The sequence below is a fragment of the Wyeomyia smithii genome, chromosome 1 (genome assembly GCF_029784165.1).
Source record: "Wyeomyia smithii strain HCP4-BCI-WySm-NY-G18 chromosome 1, ASM2978416v1, whole genome shotgun sequence".
NCBI lineage: Eukaryota > Metazoa > Arthropoda > Insecta > Diptera > Culicidae > Wyeomyia > Wyeomyia smithii.
The window spans coordinates 176675224-176692751 of NC_073694.1; the positions used below are offsets into that span (position 1 = coordinate 176675224).

General features: G+C 39.5%; 2 protein-coding genes across 2 annotated transcripts; both read left to right on the forward strand.

The window, feature by feature from the left end:
• Window positions 1–1741: 1741 nt before the first annotated feature.
• Window positions 1742–2594, forward strand: LOC129717454 (uncharacterized). The gene is made up of 2 exons (XM_055667354.1): window positions 1742–1987; window positions 2042–2594. Exons 1-2 carry the CDS (start codon window positions 1800–1802, stop codon window positions 2457–2459), a joined length of 606 nt encoding a protein of 201 aa, XP_055523329.1. The 5' UTR covers window positions 1742–1799; the 3' UTR covers window positions 2460–2594.
• Window positions 2595–12592: 9998 nt separating this feature from the next.
• On the forward strand, window positions 12593–16163 carry LOC129717764 (TELO2-interacting protein 1 homolog). The gene is made up of 4 exons (XM_055667908.1): window positions 12593–12841; window positions 12901–13743; window positions 13803–15509; window positions 15572–16163. The coding sequence occupies exons 1-4, from the start codon at window positions 12654–12656 to the stop codon at window positions 15879–15881; spliced, it is 3048 nt and encodes a 1015-aa protein (XP_055523883.1). The 5' UTR covers window positions 12593–12653; the 3' UTR covers window positions 15882–16163.
• Window positions 16164–17528: the final 1365 nt, after the last annotated feature.

Consider the following 17528-nt stretch of genomic DNA (forward strand, 5'->3'; position numbering starts at 1 on the left):
GACGCTAATATTCAGTTAGCGATTTAGCAATTTCCTTAACTTTTAAGCTGGTTAGCGGACTGTTAGCGTCGCTAAAATTTAGGCCTTAGGAACGCTAATCGCTAATTTTGAGAGAAGCGAAAAAATTACTTTTCTCAAAAAGTGTGAGTCGCTGATGGTGTACATAAATTACTTCGAATGATGAACATACCTTACTGCAAAAGTTACTTTTGGAACATATGTTTCATTCAAACAACTTTCAATCAAATACATAAAACATACGTAACACTCAGAAAGAAATCTTCCAAAAAAGTTGGTAAAAAATGAATTACTCGAACGGTACCACACTCTCAATAAAATCACTGTTTGAGTTGTTTTTGAAGGCAGTGTACCTGCGCACCCCAGCATTTGTCTCGTTCCTACTCGAAAAATGCTGCATTGATTTTGTAAATAACTTTTTGACAGTTCCTTATGGGATATTCTTTGGGGCTCGATAAAACCGAGAAAAAGAAAATTCATTTTGTTCATTATTTATCGAGCAGTTTGACAGGACGAGGTACGGAGTGCTATGAGACAAAGTGTACCAGAAAAAACGCCAGTGTTACGTATGTCTTATGTATGTGGTTCAATGGTCTTAATTGTCTAGAATTCCTCTCTTTACGACACAAGTGCAAGTCAGTCTTTTTACTCTAGAATAGGGTTCTAGTTATCGTATAAGCCACAGAAGCATTCTGGAGAACAAACTCAAGGTGATCTAGATTAAATTTTTGGAACGTCAAAAATTTCTACATACAATTGCAATGCGCTAGAAGTTACGGCAAATTCGGTTCTACTTTTTCGACTCAGATAATATTTGAATTTTTAAAAACATTCCTGAGAGCATTTATATTACATACAAACAGAGTCACTTTTGTTGCTTCCTATTTTCACAAAATGCTTAGGTATGACTGTTTTGTGAATTTTGAGCCTCTTATCGTAAATAGCGCTCGAAAGTAATTATTTTTGTTTGTTTTTATGAGAATAAACTCATCCGTATGACAATCCATGTAATAATAAGTTAGCGATTAGCGAAAGTTCCGCTAATATAAGTTTAGCGATTAGCGATTATCGAGCTGAATTTTCCAGTGAGCGGATGAGAGATTAGCGTCGCTAAACTTTCAGTTAGCGGTGCCCACCACTGGCGATTAGCGAAAGTTCCGCTAATATAAGTTTAGCGTTTAGCGATTATCGAGCTAAATTTTCCAGTTGGCGGATTAGCGATTAGCGTCGCTAAATTTTCAGTTAGCGGTGCCCACCACTGCCTTTAGTTCATCGTTAAACTTCGATTTTGTGGCTACATACTCTGAAACTTCATTCTGCAGGTCACCAATTGCCAAAATCTTTGCGGGAAGAGGAGGCCACCCGTTGCTATCCAGGTGCCAATTATTGTTTAGCTTTGCCCGTGTTGTTTGTTTTCATGAATTCCGTAGGTTTGATGTAAAAATATTTCATGGCTGACATAGAAAGTTACTTTTTTATTACTTTCGCAACATTTCGTGGGTTTTTGTGAATTCCGGAAGCACGAACCACTCTTACCATCATTCTTCAGTTTTAGGATAAGAATTTTTGAAATTCTATTAAACAATTTGAAATTTTCCTCATAATTCACCTTATCCATTATCCGAGAAAAGTTTGACCATCCACCGTTTTAAAAGCAACGTTGGCTGCGAATTTCGCGTGTACAATCTGGCCTGCGTATGCAGTCTAGCGCGAAAGAAGCCCAAGCTGTCAGCGAGCGTGATTAGACCGATAAAACGAAATCAATAGAGCAAAGGCGTACCATGAACACACTGGCGGATGCTTTTAGCCGAGTCAAACCGTTATTCGAAACGGTGTTGCACACCCCGAACGTGGTTGAGTTCCGGCGGCTAAAAGAGATGCTCGGTAAGATCGATGGGCGCCGGATGCAGTTAAAGCAAAACATTTTGAAGGAGCACTTAGTCACTCTTTTGGATAAGCTTTCCGACAGGTTTGTTCTAGTCGTTGTTTTGAAAATAATAATAAATACCAATACTCCTCGCAGGAAGAGAAACGAAATCAAGACGTCCCTGTTGGAGTGTCTTTGTAGCATTGTGGTAAAGTGTAAATTGCACCCAGTTGTGGCCATGACAATCATGTTGATTGTACTGCTGAAGATAGTTTACGATATTAGCGGGGGAAAACTGGTGGACGGGCTTCCGAAGGATATCAATTTGGCCTCACTGAAGACCCTTGCTGTGACTTCAAACATCATCGAAACGGCACTGGCGGAACAAATTAACGTTAGAGAAAATCTGAGCCCGATTTTGAACGTTCTGCAAGTATGCGTTAATTTACTAGCGACCGAGCTGCTGGATAACCGTTGGTTTGTAGTCTCTCGCGTATTTTACCAATTTGTTTCCCGCTGTCGGGAGCGTTTGGGATGGACCGAAAATCCGTTGCTGATGATTTCGAAGCTTTGATTTTGATTTTGCAGCGCTTTGAATCATTTCCCGATGGGCAACCAACAAACCGCTGCGCGGTAAGATTGGTCTTTGGATATAAGTTATGTGTTTGAGGCTTAAAAAATAAATGCCTAGATGTTTATTTTTTTATTACGTCTTATTTTTTTAATTCGGTGAGTGCTTAATATTAGTCGACGCAATACAGCAGAATCACGTCGACTTAAAAAAAATATTGCAGAAGTCGAGTAGACTTGTATTAACAATAACAATGAAATTCAAATGAGACGAGTTGCTCGTCGAAGCTTCTATTATACGGCCCGCAGGTAGTTTTTGCTAAAAAATAACAGTGAGACTGTTCGTAAATATTTTGCCATCAATCAAACCTCCAAATCTAAAAATAAAATAGTATCAGATCCGCCAATGTTACTATTGTAATTGATTTGTCGTTACGGTACTGATTCACTCATTTAATTGCGTGATAATAAAGCCTGTAGTACAGGCTTTGTCTAATGGTCAAATATTTGACCTTCTGACATAATGGTCAAATTTATTTGACATCATGGTTGTTGTTTGCCCGTGTTTGCCCCATGTTAAAATTGGAGAATGACAAACAATTATCTTTGACCAAATTTTTATCTGTCAAAAAGTGCCAAATATTCGACGCTTGGTCAAATAGTGTAATACAGGCTTAAGGCAATCCACGAGACAGTTGCGATCAGCTGATTTCAGTCTGTTTTCAACTTATGACAGCTTTATGTATGTTCGATCCGTTCGATCGGTCTCAACTTGGATGCAATCCGGATCCAGAAGCGTGAAAAACAAATGTTATCCGATCGGTAGCTCTAGTATCGCGAGTGCCAATCCTAAATACAACAATATAAAATCACTTTTGATATTATTGCCGACATTAAATGATTTCGATTTTGGTCGTGTTTTGATTTTGCAGCTTGAAAAACAGCAACAATAACAAACGTACAAGCAAAAAAACGTCACCCGTGGATTGCCTTATACAAAGTTTATACTCCTCCAAACCTCTTACTATTTTTTTCCGAATATTATTCAGTTTGGTTTGAATTTCCTTATAACAAGTTTCCAAGTTATTCTGCTGGGTATTCTTGTGCTTCGGCCTTACTTTTAGTGAATTAGTCATCAGTAACCTGATTCATTATTTTGATTCACAGTTTCAAACAGTTCTGGAAAGACATACATCCTGTTTCAGCAGTTTTATCACACACTGATCCTCGTTTTGATTGTTCAATAATTTTTATCACGGTCATGCTCAGTAAATTTGAAAAAATACTGATCATTTTGTAATTTCCTCAAAAATAACTGATGTCGGTTAAAGTTTTCACCGGATTACCGTTATACAAAAAGTACTTGACGAGGTCAGCAAAAAATATTACTGACCTTTTCTGTAAACTAAAGTATGTTCTGCACTTTCAGAAAGTTCGGTAAATATTCAACGATCTGTCAGCACCTACCTAGGTGTTGCTAAAACCCTTCAATTGTTTTACTGAACTTTTGTTGTTTTTTACTATACTGTTCGGCAATTTTTCTGCATCTGTCAAAACGAAACATCAAAAGTCCGCCATTTTCAAATATTCAAAGAGTTTTGAAGCTGAGTTTTCAAAGTGTTCTGCGTGTGATTTTCAAATAAAATAAAAATGGATATCCAGCTATCTAATCTACAAGAAAACGACGTGGAGGTAAACGATCTATTCAGTAAGTTATTATTTATTAAATATGTACGTATTTGTGCAGACTTAAAATTTTTTGCAGGGTCTCGGTAATTTATGGCCGAGAACGGCACCACTGAGTGCTCGGTTAAAAAATTAACGACAGCTGTCACATTTTTTCGTAAATCTCGGTTCACCCAACTGAAATTTCGGCACAAAATATCCGAAATCTCGGTAGTAATATTTTGTGCCGAAATTTTAGTTAGGTTAAACCGAGATTTACGATAAAATGTGACAGCTGTCATTATTTTTTTAACCGAGCACTCAGTGGTGCCGTTCTCGGCAATAAGTTACCGAGACCCGGCAAAAAATTTTAAGTGTGTGTATTTTAGTTAAATGTTTTGGCTATTGATGCCATTGCTTGCCTTTTTTCGTGGGAGAAAAGTGAGCGGCTATGTAGAAGAACTTGGGCGTCATGTATCATGACACACCCGCAACAATGATTTCACCCCAGATTCTATCTATTACGATTGTACTTATCCCGTGTGTACCATGCGATACCATCATTTCACTTCTTTAAAACCAAATGTAACTGAGAAACACAAAAGATTAATAAGTACAAAAATTCTTTCTGCCGACATTTCGACACAACATTTTTATGAAACGCCAGAATATCAGGCTGAAGAAATTCATGACGATGAATTTGAAGACGACGATAATAAAACGATAGAAGAAATAATGCAAATTATTTCAGTCAGCATATGTCGTCCTGCTGCTGATTCTGGATTTGCGAAAACGTTGTTAATCACCTAACCACTTATTTAGAGAAGTGTACTGTCTCGTTTCTTCAATGTAACAATGTCGATTTGCGTAATTCAACTACTTTGAGTTTCATTAATAAATTTCGTTGTTTAAATTTATTCAAAAATATCAAATCAAAAATGTCGCAGCAGAAGTTTCTAAAATCATTAGTAGGAAATTTACCACGACCAGTTGAAAAATGTGTGGGAAGTCGAACTGTGGTGCGCCATTCCAACGAGATATCGAAGGCTGTTACAGTGAATGACACCTTTGTATACATTCCTATTATAGAAACTCTGGAAATGATATTCAGAAACCCTAAGACTCGCAACATTCTGAGCGAGAATCATGACACAGAAACCTCATGCATAAAAGAATATGGTTCATTTGAATCGGGAGAGACTTTTGGATCGTGTATCTTTAATCAATATACGAGGATGACGTGAAATGAGGGAATGCATTCAGCTCAAGAGCTGGAAAAAACAAAATTTTCAATTTTTGTTTTAAAATCCATAATTTTCCAGATAAATGGAATAGTACTATTTTCCCGGTAATTTATGCACTGTCCAGCACAACAAAAAAGCATGGATTTAATAAAATTATGGAACCTTTAATCGCACATTTGAAATTTCAACTGAGAGCCACAGTGACTATATTTTGTGGAGATACGCTGCCGGCACACGATATATTCGGATTGCTAGGACCAAGTGCTACAAGAATTTGTACAATTGATCGGCCCTCATTTCAAAAAACTCCCACGACGAAGTTCTCACATCGTACAATTGAATGGTATGATGCGAATCTATATGCTGTGCAAAATGCTTATTCAACCTGCTGAATGTGGCCTGAAATAAAATGGTAGTATTTTCAACGAACTCGAAAATTTCCACGTCACAACCAATGCGAAATCATCGCATTAGTACATTTAATTATGGCTACGTAGACCGAGAAAATCGCCCCTCAGCCAATGTCACAAATGATATGCTTTTTAAACCCAACCTGCACAAAATAAGGCAAACGGCAGCACAGTATTTTTTATTCCTCAGAGCCTTTCCTTTTTTATTTGGCCATAAAGTTTTATCGGAATGCGAACTAATGCAAATGATTGGCCATTTAATTAATATTAGCAGAACTTTGTTATCTCCAACAGTATCCGAAGACATGTTAATATGGTTAGATGAATATATACGTATTTATAACGATGTATACTACGAAAACTTTGAAAAACGCATTAATAAAAGTCATCATCTATTGCCTTATGTTATATGTATACGATAAATCAGAAGAAACACAGGAGGGTTGTGTGAAAAACCACGACCGCAAGGTTGAAGTAGAATACTTTTACAAGGAAGATAACCCGGCTGCTTGCGTGTCAGTCATTTGTCAAAGCCAGCGTTGCAAATCGAGCGAGAAGCAAAACCTTTCTTCTCCTATCTGCTTGAGAACGAGACATATGCTACGCTTCTCAAGTCTTTTGCACACACGCTTTGGAGATACTCTTTCTTCTTCATGCATTCCCCTGAGTGGCAGCAAGCACGTACCGACACGAACAAACTCTTTCGTATTGCTTCTCAGCTACCGTAAAAGAGTACGCGAGTTCCTGCTAGTGAGTAGGAGTACTCGACTAAAATTGCTTGACTAGGAGGAGTGCTTGAAAAACTGTGCTCGAAAACGAAAATGCTTTCTTCCCGACATGCACCGACAGCCGACAGTGGGGCAACGTGTAGGGTATCGGACTGTTTCGGTAAGTTTTTTACAGCAGTCTAATGCAAAACCAGCCACAGCGAACCGCTGCCGAAGTAGTCCGATACCCTATCATCGCAAAGCATCTTGAATCATGTCTTCGGCTGGTCGTTCTCGCGAGTTGGGGAGTAGGTATACACGAGTACACACGAGAAGAGTAGACGGGAGTGTGTGCATATGATCTCGGGAGTAAGAAAGAAAGCAGGAAAGAACGAGAAATAGCTTGAATGGAGAATTCTCTACTGTGTGAAAGCGGCGACACCGAGAACCTCACATGAGGTGTTGTATGCTGCTTGCGAGCGAGACTAACAACACTGGTCAAAGCTAGATGGCTCATGTGATGTCAAAATGAGTCAACTTTTCATTGAATGCATTTACTAGTGCCCGCTATCGCACAGAGACTACATTTCACCAAAGTGCCTCACTGCATCAGCTGCCATCGATGCTGATACCCGCTGGAATTGCTACGCTACCCGTAGTCATGACACAGTTGTGGCCGCTATGTGCTATCGCTGGTATCCACTGCTACTGCTGCTGCTAAGGGAGGACTGCTGTTGTCGCTGTCTGAAACTATTATGAGCGGCTTCGGCTGAAACAGGCTCTTATATAGGTCAAATAGCATATTTTAAATTGCAAGGTATATGATTCTGTCGACCGTGCTTGGGAAGCAATCATATAACGACCAATCAGAGGTAGAATTTTTCGTTTTGACAAGGCTTGACTATTTTAAATAGTACGATAGTTTGAACAATAAAATTACAATTATCTTCATTTGGGAAGAATCTTAGAAGATTTTCCAGTCCATTGCTACAAGAACGAAAGGAATCCATTGAATACCAACCGATTTATTAGCATTTGAAATTGGACATAGTTTTCACTTTTTTCGGTTTTTGATTTTCATTTCACATCCTTATGTACCCGAACTTCCTGAGAGAAGTATTCTACTTCAAGAGTGGAAGCATGAAGCAGTATAATTGTTTAACATTTGAACAAAAAAATAAACCACTAAAAAGGCAGGCAGCTACTTCCGGAGTGATTCGCGATTAGGGCTCAACTAACAAAATGTAAACAAATGGTTTTATTACATTATTGAGTTTGAAAAGACTTACGAAATTAATGAGAAGAATCCTTTCTTTTGTATAAATCGATAAAATTATTTAAATCAAGCTTTTAGTGAAGGGCGATAAAGCAGTTTACCCAAAACAAAAGATACTTTGGAACTAGGCCCTTTACATTGTTTTGAAGCAACGGGCTTATTTGCGAAATATTTCGTAAACAGGCGAGAGCAAAGGGCGGATCAACTTTTGTTTTCAAAATAAAGGCGCATTTGAGAGGCGCAACTGGAGAAAAAATAAAAACAAGGCGAAAGAAAGATGGGCGTATCTCGTTGTCAGAATGCTTTGAGGCGAAATAGAGGTGGGCGAATCTCGTTGTCAGAATGCTTTAAGGCTCATTAGAAAAAGGTTAGAAGAAAAATGCTGATTTAAGCCATAAATGCACAAACTTATTGTAGTATTGTTAGGAAACTATAAGCCAGGTATATTTTACGTCGTTTTTTGGTATTGATGTTAATGTTAGTCACTTCCTTTGAAATTACGATTTGAAAATGTACTTGCAAATTTTCAAACTGATATTCCCCAATGTTTATCTTTTGCCAGTTGCGCTCTTATCGCAAATCACTCCGGACTTGTTGGAATTTCAAAAACATCTGCAAAAGCATAGGAGCGCGACAATGCGTTAGAATGTGTGATTTATGTGATCGATAATCCTTTCCGCGATAAACTCACTTTCTTATCGGGACCAGTGAAGCTTAAAGAACATACACAAACCCATATATTTTTACCACAACATATTGCAGTTGTAAGTTGTCCGAAATCTATTACTTTGAATGGAATAGAATTTCGAAAAAATCTGATTATAGCCCTGAACACAATATGTTGTTTCCATCTTACGGTATAATACAAGAACTGGTGCAATTTGATAACGTAGTCTGCCTCTTGCTTCAAACCTGTAATACCGTCGGTTACGATGAATTTCTACAAGCATATGGAGTAGAAATATTAGCAGAAAGAGGTTCCTAAATCTTCATGATTTTTATCAGCATACTACATTATCCTTATGGACAGTAGAGAACAATGATAAGAAGTTCATATCGCGACGAATTTTTAATCAAGATTATTAGTAGGTATTATAAGTACATACTTTACATTTCACACAAAATACGACCTAAAAATAACCAGCCTTTTTCATTTATTCCAGTTGCTGAAGGAGTCGATGACCTTGAAACGTTTTTAGATCTCAAGGAGAGAGATTTTATACGGCTAAAATTGAAAACGAAAACTATAAAAAAAATTGAACGAATGCAGAAAGAATTTTTAAATGGTATCATCATCGAAGAAAAGCTAGAAAGCAGTTATTCGAAAAGTTCGTTCAATGCATTTATTGACTCACCTTATGAAATGGTTGACGATTCATCTAACTATTCCATACAAAGAAATATCCCTTGACAAGGTAAGTTATTGTATATGTGACGGAAATATTGAATGTTTTGATATCACCTGAATAAAGACCGGTACTAGGGGTAAGACACTATTTATATACAGTGATGATTCGCTCGTTGGGTGTTCGTTAGTTGGGTGTTCGCTAGTTGGGCTGTCACCCAACTAAAAAGCACTCTAAAGTCAGAATTCAACGTCATTCAAATGCATTTCAGGGGTCCAAAAGGTGAAAAAAATATTACTAAAATAAAATTATATTATGTATGGTAATAAAAAATTTGTAAATATGTTTAGTCATTACGCTTAATCCATTCAGCATTGATAAGTTTGTTTCTCGGCGCCATTAGCTGGATACTTCATGCAGATAATCTCTGGCATAATCAATCGCGTAATTTGAAAAGTACATGTTATACATTTACAACATTTTGTGTGTAATTTAGAGGTTAATTGTTCGGTTGTTGTTTATTTCTTCAACGCCTTCACCGGAAATATCCAGCGTAGCGATCCTCCATTTTCTGGGCAAGAAGCAGAGTGATGTGCTTGGGCTTTATCATTTGGCTTCTCGTTGGATTTTTTGTATAAAAAATCACAGGAGGGTTGTGTGCTAAGCCACGACCGCAAGGTTGAAGTAGAATACTTTTACAAGAAAGATAACCCGGCTGCTTGCGTGTCAGTCATTTCTAAATCGGATTTGTTTCGTATAAACCGCTTGTTAAGCACAGTATCAACAAATCGTAATTAACATCATACTGCTGTGTATTTGCAGCAGCATCAAACCTCAGTTGCAGTTTAATAATAACCATTCATTATGCTCTTCCAAATACATTTAGTAGCCTTGGAAAAGGGCGATTGCTGCAATTGCAACTTTCATTCAACTATTGCATAAATGCTTCATGGTCAGATATATCCGCTGCAACTACTACGCTATCCATAGCCATGCCACAGTTGTGGCCGCTCTACGCTACCATTGGTATCCGCTGCCCCTGCATCAGCTGGCCTAGCTGCTATCGATCCGCTGCAACTGGTGCGCTATCCATTGCTATGCCACAGCTGTGGCCGCTATCCACTATCGCTGGTATCCACTGCACTGCTAGTGCTGCTGCTAAGGGAGGACGACTACTGTAGTCGCTTTCTAGAACTTTTATGAGCGGCTTCGGCTGAAATAGGCTCTTATATAGGCCAAAGAGCATATTTTAAACTGCAAGGTATATGATTATGTTGACCGTGCTTGGGAAGCAATCTTATAACGACCAATCAGAAGTCTAATTTTCCGTTTTGACAAGGCTTAACTATTTTCAATAGTACAATAGTTTGAATAATAAAATTACAATTATCTTCATTTTGGAAGAATCTTATAAGATTTTCCAATCTTTTGCTTAAGAACGAAGGAAATCCATCGAATACTAACTTTATTAGCATTATTTATTAGCATATGAAATTGGACATATTTTTCACTTTTTTCGGTTTTAGATTTTCATTTCACTTCCCTATGTAGCCGAACTTCCTGAGAGAAGTATTTTACTTCAAAAGTATTGCCCAAAAACATAAAATATTTACTTCAGCAGCAAGACAGATGAGCAAAGTTCATTTTCTTTGACATAGATTTACTGCAATCACATTAGGAAATTGTTTCAAAGCAGGAAGAAAACAAACAATCGGCGCTCCCCTTTGAAAAATTTGCCCAGTTGTCAGTTCAGCCAACTAACGAAAGCGATTCGCTAGTTGGGTGGCAGTTGTGTTCCAACCAACGAATTTCGGCTGTAATTTATTGCGAACTTTGCATTATAGCGTCCGCCATTATGGCGCGTAAAAAGCTGCACACTTAAAATTTTTTGCCGGGTCTCGGTAATTTATTGCCGAGAACGGCACCACTGAGTACTCGGTTAAAAAAATAATGACAGCTGTCACATTTTTTCGTGAATCTCGGTTCACCTAACTGATACTTCGGCTCGTTAATATTTTGTGCCGAAACTTCAGTTAGGTTGAACCGAGATTTTCGAAAAAATGTGACAGCTGTCAGTTTTTTGAAGTAGAATACTTCTCTCAGGAAGTTCGGCTACATAGGGATGTGAAATGAAAATCTAAAACTGGAAAAAGTGAGAAATATGTCCAATTTCAAATGCTAATAAATTGGTTAGTTTTCGATGGATTTCCTTCGTTTTTGCAGCAATCAATTAGAAAATCTTCTAAGATTCCTACCGAATGCATAAAATTGCAATTTCATTATTCGAACTATTGTACTATTGAAAATTCTTAAGCCTTGTCAAAAAACAAAATTCGACCTCTGATTGGTCGTTACACGGTTGCTTTTCCAAGCACGGTCGGCATAGTTATGGACCTAGTAAATTGGGAATGCATCATTTGGCCTATATAAGAGCTTCATCAGATTATAAACAGACATTTCATTTGATATTAAATAGAAGAACTAAAATTTGAAGAACACAAATGAATATTTGAAGAGTTAATATTTTCTCGTTTTGCGCTATAATCCATAGTTAATTATCTTCATCTACATGAATACTCGGACTATTATTACGTGTTTGCGTCGCTTAGTGTTTGGCTTCGGTTATGCAGAACGCAAATAACGGCGAGATGCGATTCGGCAAGACGAAATGTGTTGAAATATATAGCTCTACTTCGCCTTAAGAAAAGCTGTACATTTCACCACGGTAAGGCGAATCGCATCGCGCCGTTATTCGCGTTCTGCATAACCGTAGTCTTTGTTCCGTACCCGTTTAATGATGTCGTATGAAATGTGCATATTACAATTCGGCAGCACTTCACTTTTCATTTGCACAAATTTGAAAATATTCAATGAACTTCATTCAAAATATCAAACAAAAAGAAGTTACAATACTGCCAATGAACGGTCAACGTTTATTTACTAGAAAAAATGACTGACACGCAAACAGCCGGGTTATCTTTCTTGTAAAAGTATTCTACTTCAACCTTGCGGTCGTGGCTTTGCATACAACCTTCCTGTGATTTTTCTAACCGAGCACTCAGTGGTGCCGTTCTCGGCAAAAATTTCCGAATAATAAATTACCGAGACCCTGCAAAAAATTTTAAGTGTGTGGATAGATCTGTATGTAAAATGAAGATTTTTAGAGTTCGGGTGCAGATTTTTATTGATTTGCAGATGGGTATAAGAAGTTTTTTTGAGCTTCCTCAAAATTTTCTCAGATTCTCATTGCATTTGTGCAGATTTACTCATAATATATCCGGACTACTTCGTGATTAGGGCGGAACTAGATAGGAAAACAAGCAAGGATTCGCCCTTATCACGAAGTAGTCCGGATATGCAAAATTTTGCCTGTGCAAGCACAATTTATAAAGTATCCTTTGGCACAATTTTTGCGTGTACAGCCGAACGCGAGAAAAGTGAAAAAAGAACAAAACTTGAATGCTGTCAATGTGTGTGGAAAGAGGGATAAAAAGAAATCAATAAAACCAAAACAAACTGAACCGGCGGGTGACTGTTTTTAGGGCGTATCATGAACACATTGGCGGACGCTTTTGGCCGGGTCAAGCCGTTGTTTGAGACGGTGTTGCGCAACCCCAATGTGGCGGACATCCGGCGGCTGAATGAGATGCTGAACGAGATCGATGGGCCCAGCATGCAGATACTGCAAAGCGTGCTGATGCATAAGTTGGTGATTCTAGTGGATAAAGTATCCGGCGGGTAAGTTTCTATCGTTTATTTTTTGGAATAAAGAAGTATTGTTCACAATAATCTTCCAGGAATAAAAACGAAATCAAGACCTGCCTGCTAGAGTGTCTTTGTAGCATTATGGTGAAGTGTAAGTTGCGCCAAGCTGCGGCTATGAAGACAACGTTGGTTGTGCTGTTAAAGCAAATTTACGATGTAAGTGAGGGAGGCCTGGTGGACGGGCTTTCTGAGGAAATCAAATTGGCCACATTGAAGGCCCTTACACTGACGTCGAAGAACATCGTGTCGGAACTGGTGGAAGAGGTTTATGTTAAAGAGAATCTAAACCTGCTTTCGCAGGTTTTGTTTGTGTGCGTTACAATACTAGCAACCGAGCGCTACCGGAAACTACGTATTCAATCCATCGAGTGTATAATGGCGACCATGCAAATTCACGATGATTTCGACGTGGCAGATTCTGTGCTCCGGCATCAGGTAGCGGAGTTGCTTTTCATTGTACTTCCGAAGCTGCTCGTCGCTTTAGTGATGGTTGTTACTGGGGATGAAAAACAAGGTGCTACGGTTATTCGGACAGGAGTGAAAGCTCTGGGTAGAATTTTGCTGCTGGTTTTCGAAGACTACGATAAAGGACAGTGGGAGCAACAGGGAACGACGGAAGATTTTGTGAAGCTCTCGAGAGAGGTTAAAAGTTCCACCGAAAGCCAGCAGAATGTACTTGGAATGGGGTTAAAGGATCCGAAGGCTAGAGAGGAGTATTTTAGTAGTACGACGCGGAGTCGACTCTGGCTTCTGGAGGCGGACAAGCAAGTGCACAAAGTGTTACAAACACTAGCTTATCTACGAGGTGTGGAGGAAAATACGGTACGATTAGAGTTTGCACGAATGAACGCTGAATTGCTGGATAAATGTTTACCGTTAGTAGGAGTTTATTTTCACGCTAGAGCGAAGAGTAATTGTAACTTTTTATTTGCAGAAATATGCCAACATGCTCGGTACCCTTTTTGGAGACATTATTAGCTCTAAGACAGGATAGTTCCGATCGGATTCAAGCAATCTGTCGAACTGCCTTAGAATCACGCTTGGATCAGCGGAGTCTTGCTTTTGGTTCGTTTAGGTTAGATGAACTCTTCTACGAAGCGTTAAAACCTGTAGCACGAAGTGTCTATCGAGCTGAGGAGACAGACCAGATAGCTAATTTCCAGCTAATCGAGGGCTACATACATTTTTTGTCCGATTCCCAGCTGAATGTTATCTTGTCTAACCAGGAAATTCTTAATCAGCTTGTGGTCGTGTTTGTAGCGGGCGCTGAGTTAGATCAACCAGACGAACTTGTTCGTCGCGAGTACGTGTGCTATCGCTTCGAGTACGCCCCCGGTGGCGATAAATTGAGCCGGGAAAAACGAGAATCCCGATGGATAATATTGCGCAACTTTCAAGGAACGAATCGAAGCGGGGAAAGTTTTCTGAGAATGGTCCACGGTCTGGCGAACCATCCGGAAAGCCTTTGCACGGTGCTTAACTACATTCTGGAGGATCTTTTCACCACCAAGCTAAATAACAACGGCTATCTGTTTCTGTTGTCCGAGTTGATTCCTTCAGAAGTGAGCAACTCCTTTCTTTCGAGTGGATTCCGGAATGTGTTTATGGAAATCTTACAAAGTTACCATTGGCAGTTGGAACTAGACGATACGGCGCACGTGTCAGATCTCAAATTCAACGTGCTACACATCTGTCTCGCGCTTCGGCTGGTTGCTCGTTTTTGCCATCTTTTTCGAGAAGGCTTTGCCTGCTGGCAGTTGTACGATGTGCTTCGCAATGTTCTTCCTTTCTCGGGCAGCAGTCTAAATTGTCTGGCGGAAGCGGCGGAAATAGCACTGGACAGTATCGCTAACAGTCTCGGGTTCGATTCAATTCATGCGCTGATTTCAGATAATTTGGACTATATTTCTCAGCACATTGGCCGGTGTCTAAAGCGACCGGCGACATTCGCGGCGGGAGTTCAGATGCTCGAATCTGTTCTGCGTTTTGTTCCGTATGACTCGTCAGTCGTGCTGGAATCCACTGTCAGTCCAATCGTGATGACTATTTTGGATAATCATGATCAGCGAGTTGGGACCGGCAGGATACTCTGCCTGCGAGTGCTTCAAATCTTCATCCGCGCTATTCGTTTTCGCTACGCACCTTCTACGCTCGAGGAGGATGTCCAGCGACAGCAAGTTGATGATCGACAAAAGTTGGCTAAGAAATTAGCCCAGCTAACGGAAGAGGTAGAGAACAAGCTCCCTGCACAAGAGACTGGCGCTACGTTGGAGGAACTCAGCGAGGATGAGGGTGAAGAGAAATGTGAACCAATTGAGGACGAAACGGAAGGTCCTTATCAAAGCGATGAAGATAAACTCCCAGCGCACGTTCGGATAACGCTTAAAATTCTAACGGTTTGCTTCAAGTACCTGTCATCGACTGTTGCAAATGAGAGGATCATCGCTCTCGGGACGCTAGACGAGGGCGTTCGGTTGCTGAGAGACTATGAAAATCAGCTACTCCCTCTGGTGCATCAAATTTGGTTTAACTTTGCGGAACGGTTCGCCGATTCCAGCGTGGTCGTGATTGGGCGAGCTTTCGATTTGCTAGTTACTCTGGCGCAGTTGGCAAAAGATTTCATCCGTAAACGGACACTAGAGTAAGTGCCCCCTAGAGTCGTGTTTAAGTTTTTTTTTAATAATTCCTTATTTCTTCTCCCAGTGATGTTCTGCCTCGGTTGGTAGTTTTCATGCGCGAATCACTTTCTGCGGACAGCAGTGCTCTCCAGGCGTTCAAACTGCAGCGAAAAATTCTTACCTACACACCAGAGCTGGTAATCTGGCTACGGTTGAACGAACGCCAGCTTGATCAGGTGCTGGAAGTGGTTAAACTGTATCTGCACCGTCGTCACCCGGACCAACGACGGGAGTTGCAATCGTTGGCTAGGACATGTTGCGAACGCTTAGCCACCAGCTATGACCCGGGAGCTGTTTTTATTAAACTAAGTTGCGATGCTAGGCGTCCCCAATAGAAAGAAAAAATATGCTGTAAAAAGTTTTATTCTTATCCCTTGTAATTCATATAAAAAGTTAGTATTAACGGAATTGTAGATATTAGTAATAATTTAAATAGAGAACAATAGATTATTTCAGAAATAACAAATTTTAAATGCTTTTCGGCGATTTCTAATCATATCTACAGCTAGCTCTGGAACTGGCAAGTACCTAACCACTAATGCAAGCACATTACGCTTTGAGAAGAAGAGATAAAAGCTTTCTTAGAAGTGTAAGAGAACGGATGCTGTTTGAAAATTGTCCAAAACATGGTCCTTTTTTTTAAAGTGATGTCTTCCCAGATAACCTTAAACAACTAGTTAGTGTAAATGCGAGACTTTGCGCTGCTGCTGGTTCCGATCAATTGACGCCGAAGTCCATCGCTGGGTGCTGGTGGTCAATTCGGTCCAGTGTTAGCTGCTCGCTTCCTACCGCTGGCATGAAAGCACCGATCAGTCTCCGCGTGTAGCTGGGCAGGTAAACGTAACTGGAGAATACTAGTAGTGCTAGGATACTGAAAATAACACCATCTTTGGGAAGGACAAGTAATGTAAGGAAAATTTATTTGCAGAGCACTCTAAACTGATTGATAATTACTAATAAACTTTTTCTCCCACGGATCCAGCATGTAGATGCAAGTGTTTAGCTCGTACAGTAGATAGATGGATGAAATGGACTTTTTGATCGAGTTTAGCATGTTGATGAAGGAGATTTCCGAAGCCACAGTGGAGATGATTTCAATCAAACAGGTATATTACGACTGATCCTTTTCGCTTGTTCTTATCTATTGTGTTTCTAATACAGCCCCCTTATCAACGCTATTCGTTAGTTGACGAAACGCCCAGCGATTAATTGTGATGATGAAAGTTTTTTTTCTTCTTTGCCAGTCAGCGATAAGATATCGCGCAGAAACTGGAAACCACCTTGCTTTTCAGGAATGAGATTTGGATTTCGAGTCTCCTCTGATTCACTTATTGACTAGACGAAATGTGACCCGATGTCGCTTGTGGAAAACACACGCTTGGGAGTCAATTACACAACAATCAAACGGACGATGGGCAAATTTATCGAGTACTGTCCCCCTCTACGATTCTACACTCGTTGCGGCCGCTACACTCTACTAACGAGGAAGTAATTGTTTTCGAATTATTCACACTTGGCTCTGTTGCATTTTTACACGAAACCGAACGTATTGAATGGGTACGAAACAAAGTAACAATGTTCAGTGAAGTATGAATGAAGAGTACAACAACAAATTCGGTCTTACTGGTCTTACTACACCATAGTGTTGGTGGAAAGGGCGAACGAGAAATAAAAACAAAAAATGCGCAAACACAACCAGTGTTTGACGTTTCCAATACGAAAGAATCCGAAACGATGCACGAACGGATGGCAAAAAAAGGAATCCAAAGCGTTCGTGTTGAACACGTTTAAGGGTTGAGTAACGGAGCGCACGGTACAGTTTGATGCATAGTTTTGATAGTTTTCATTTAAATCAATCGAAAAATATTTATTTAAACAACGGAGTTTGATTTGCAACTGAAGTATTTTTTTAAATGAATTATCAGCTAACAATTTTGTGTGGCTAATGACAAATGGTGTATTTTCAACACTAGAATTGAGGC

What these genes read in the sequence shown, in the direction of transcription:
- LOC129717454 (XM_055667354.1), top strand. Translation starts at nt 1,800, where the DNA reads ATGAACACACTGGCGGATGCTTTTAGCCGAGTCAAACCGTTATTCGAA. An exon ending in TTGGATAAGCTTTCCGACAG is followed by an intron (nt 1,988 to 2,041) that starts GTTTGTTCTAGT and finishes TACTCCTCGCAG; the next exon opens with GAAGAGAAACGAAATCAAGA.
- LOC129717764 (XM_055667908.1), top strand. Translation starts at nt 12,654, where the DNA reads ATGAACACATTGGCGGACGCTTTTGGCCGGGTCAAGCCGTTGTTTGAG. An exon ending in TTGCTGGATAAATGTTTACC is followed by an intron (nt 13,744 to 13,802) that starts GTTAGTAGGAGT and finishes TTTTATTTGCAG; the next exon opens with AAATATGCCAACATGCTCGG. An exon ending in ATCCGTAAACGGACACTAGA is followed by an intron (nt 15,510 to 15,571) that starts GTAAGTGCCCCC and finishes TTCTTCTCCCAG; the next exon opens with TGATGTTCTGCCTCGGTTGG.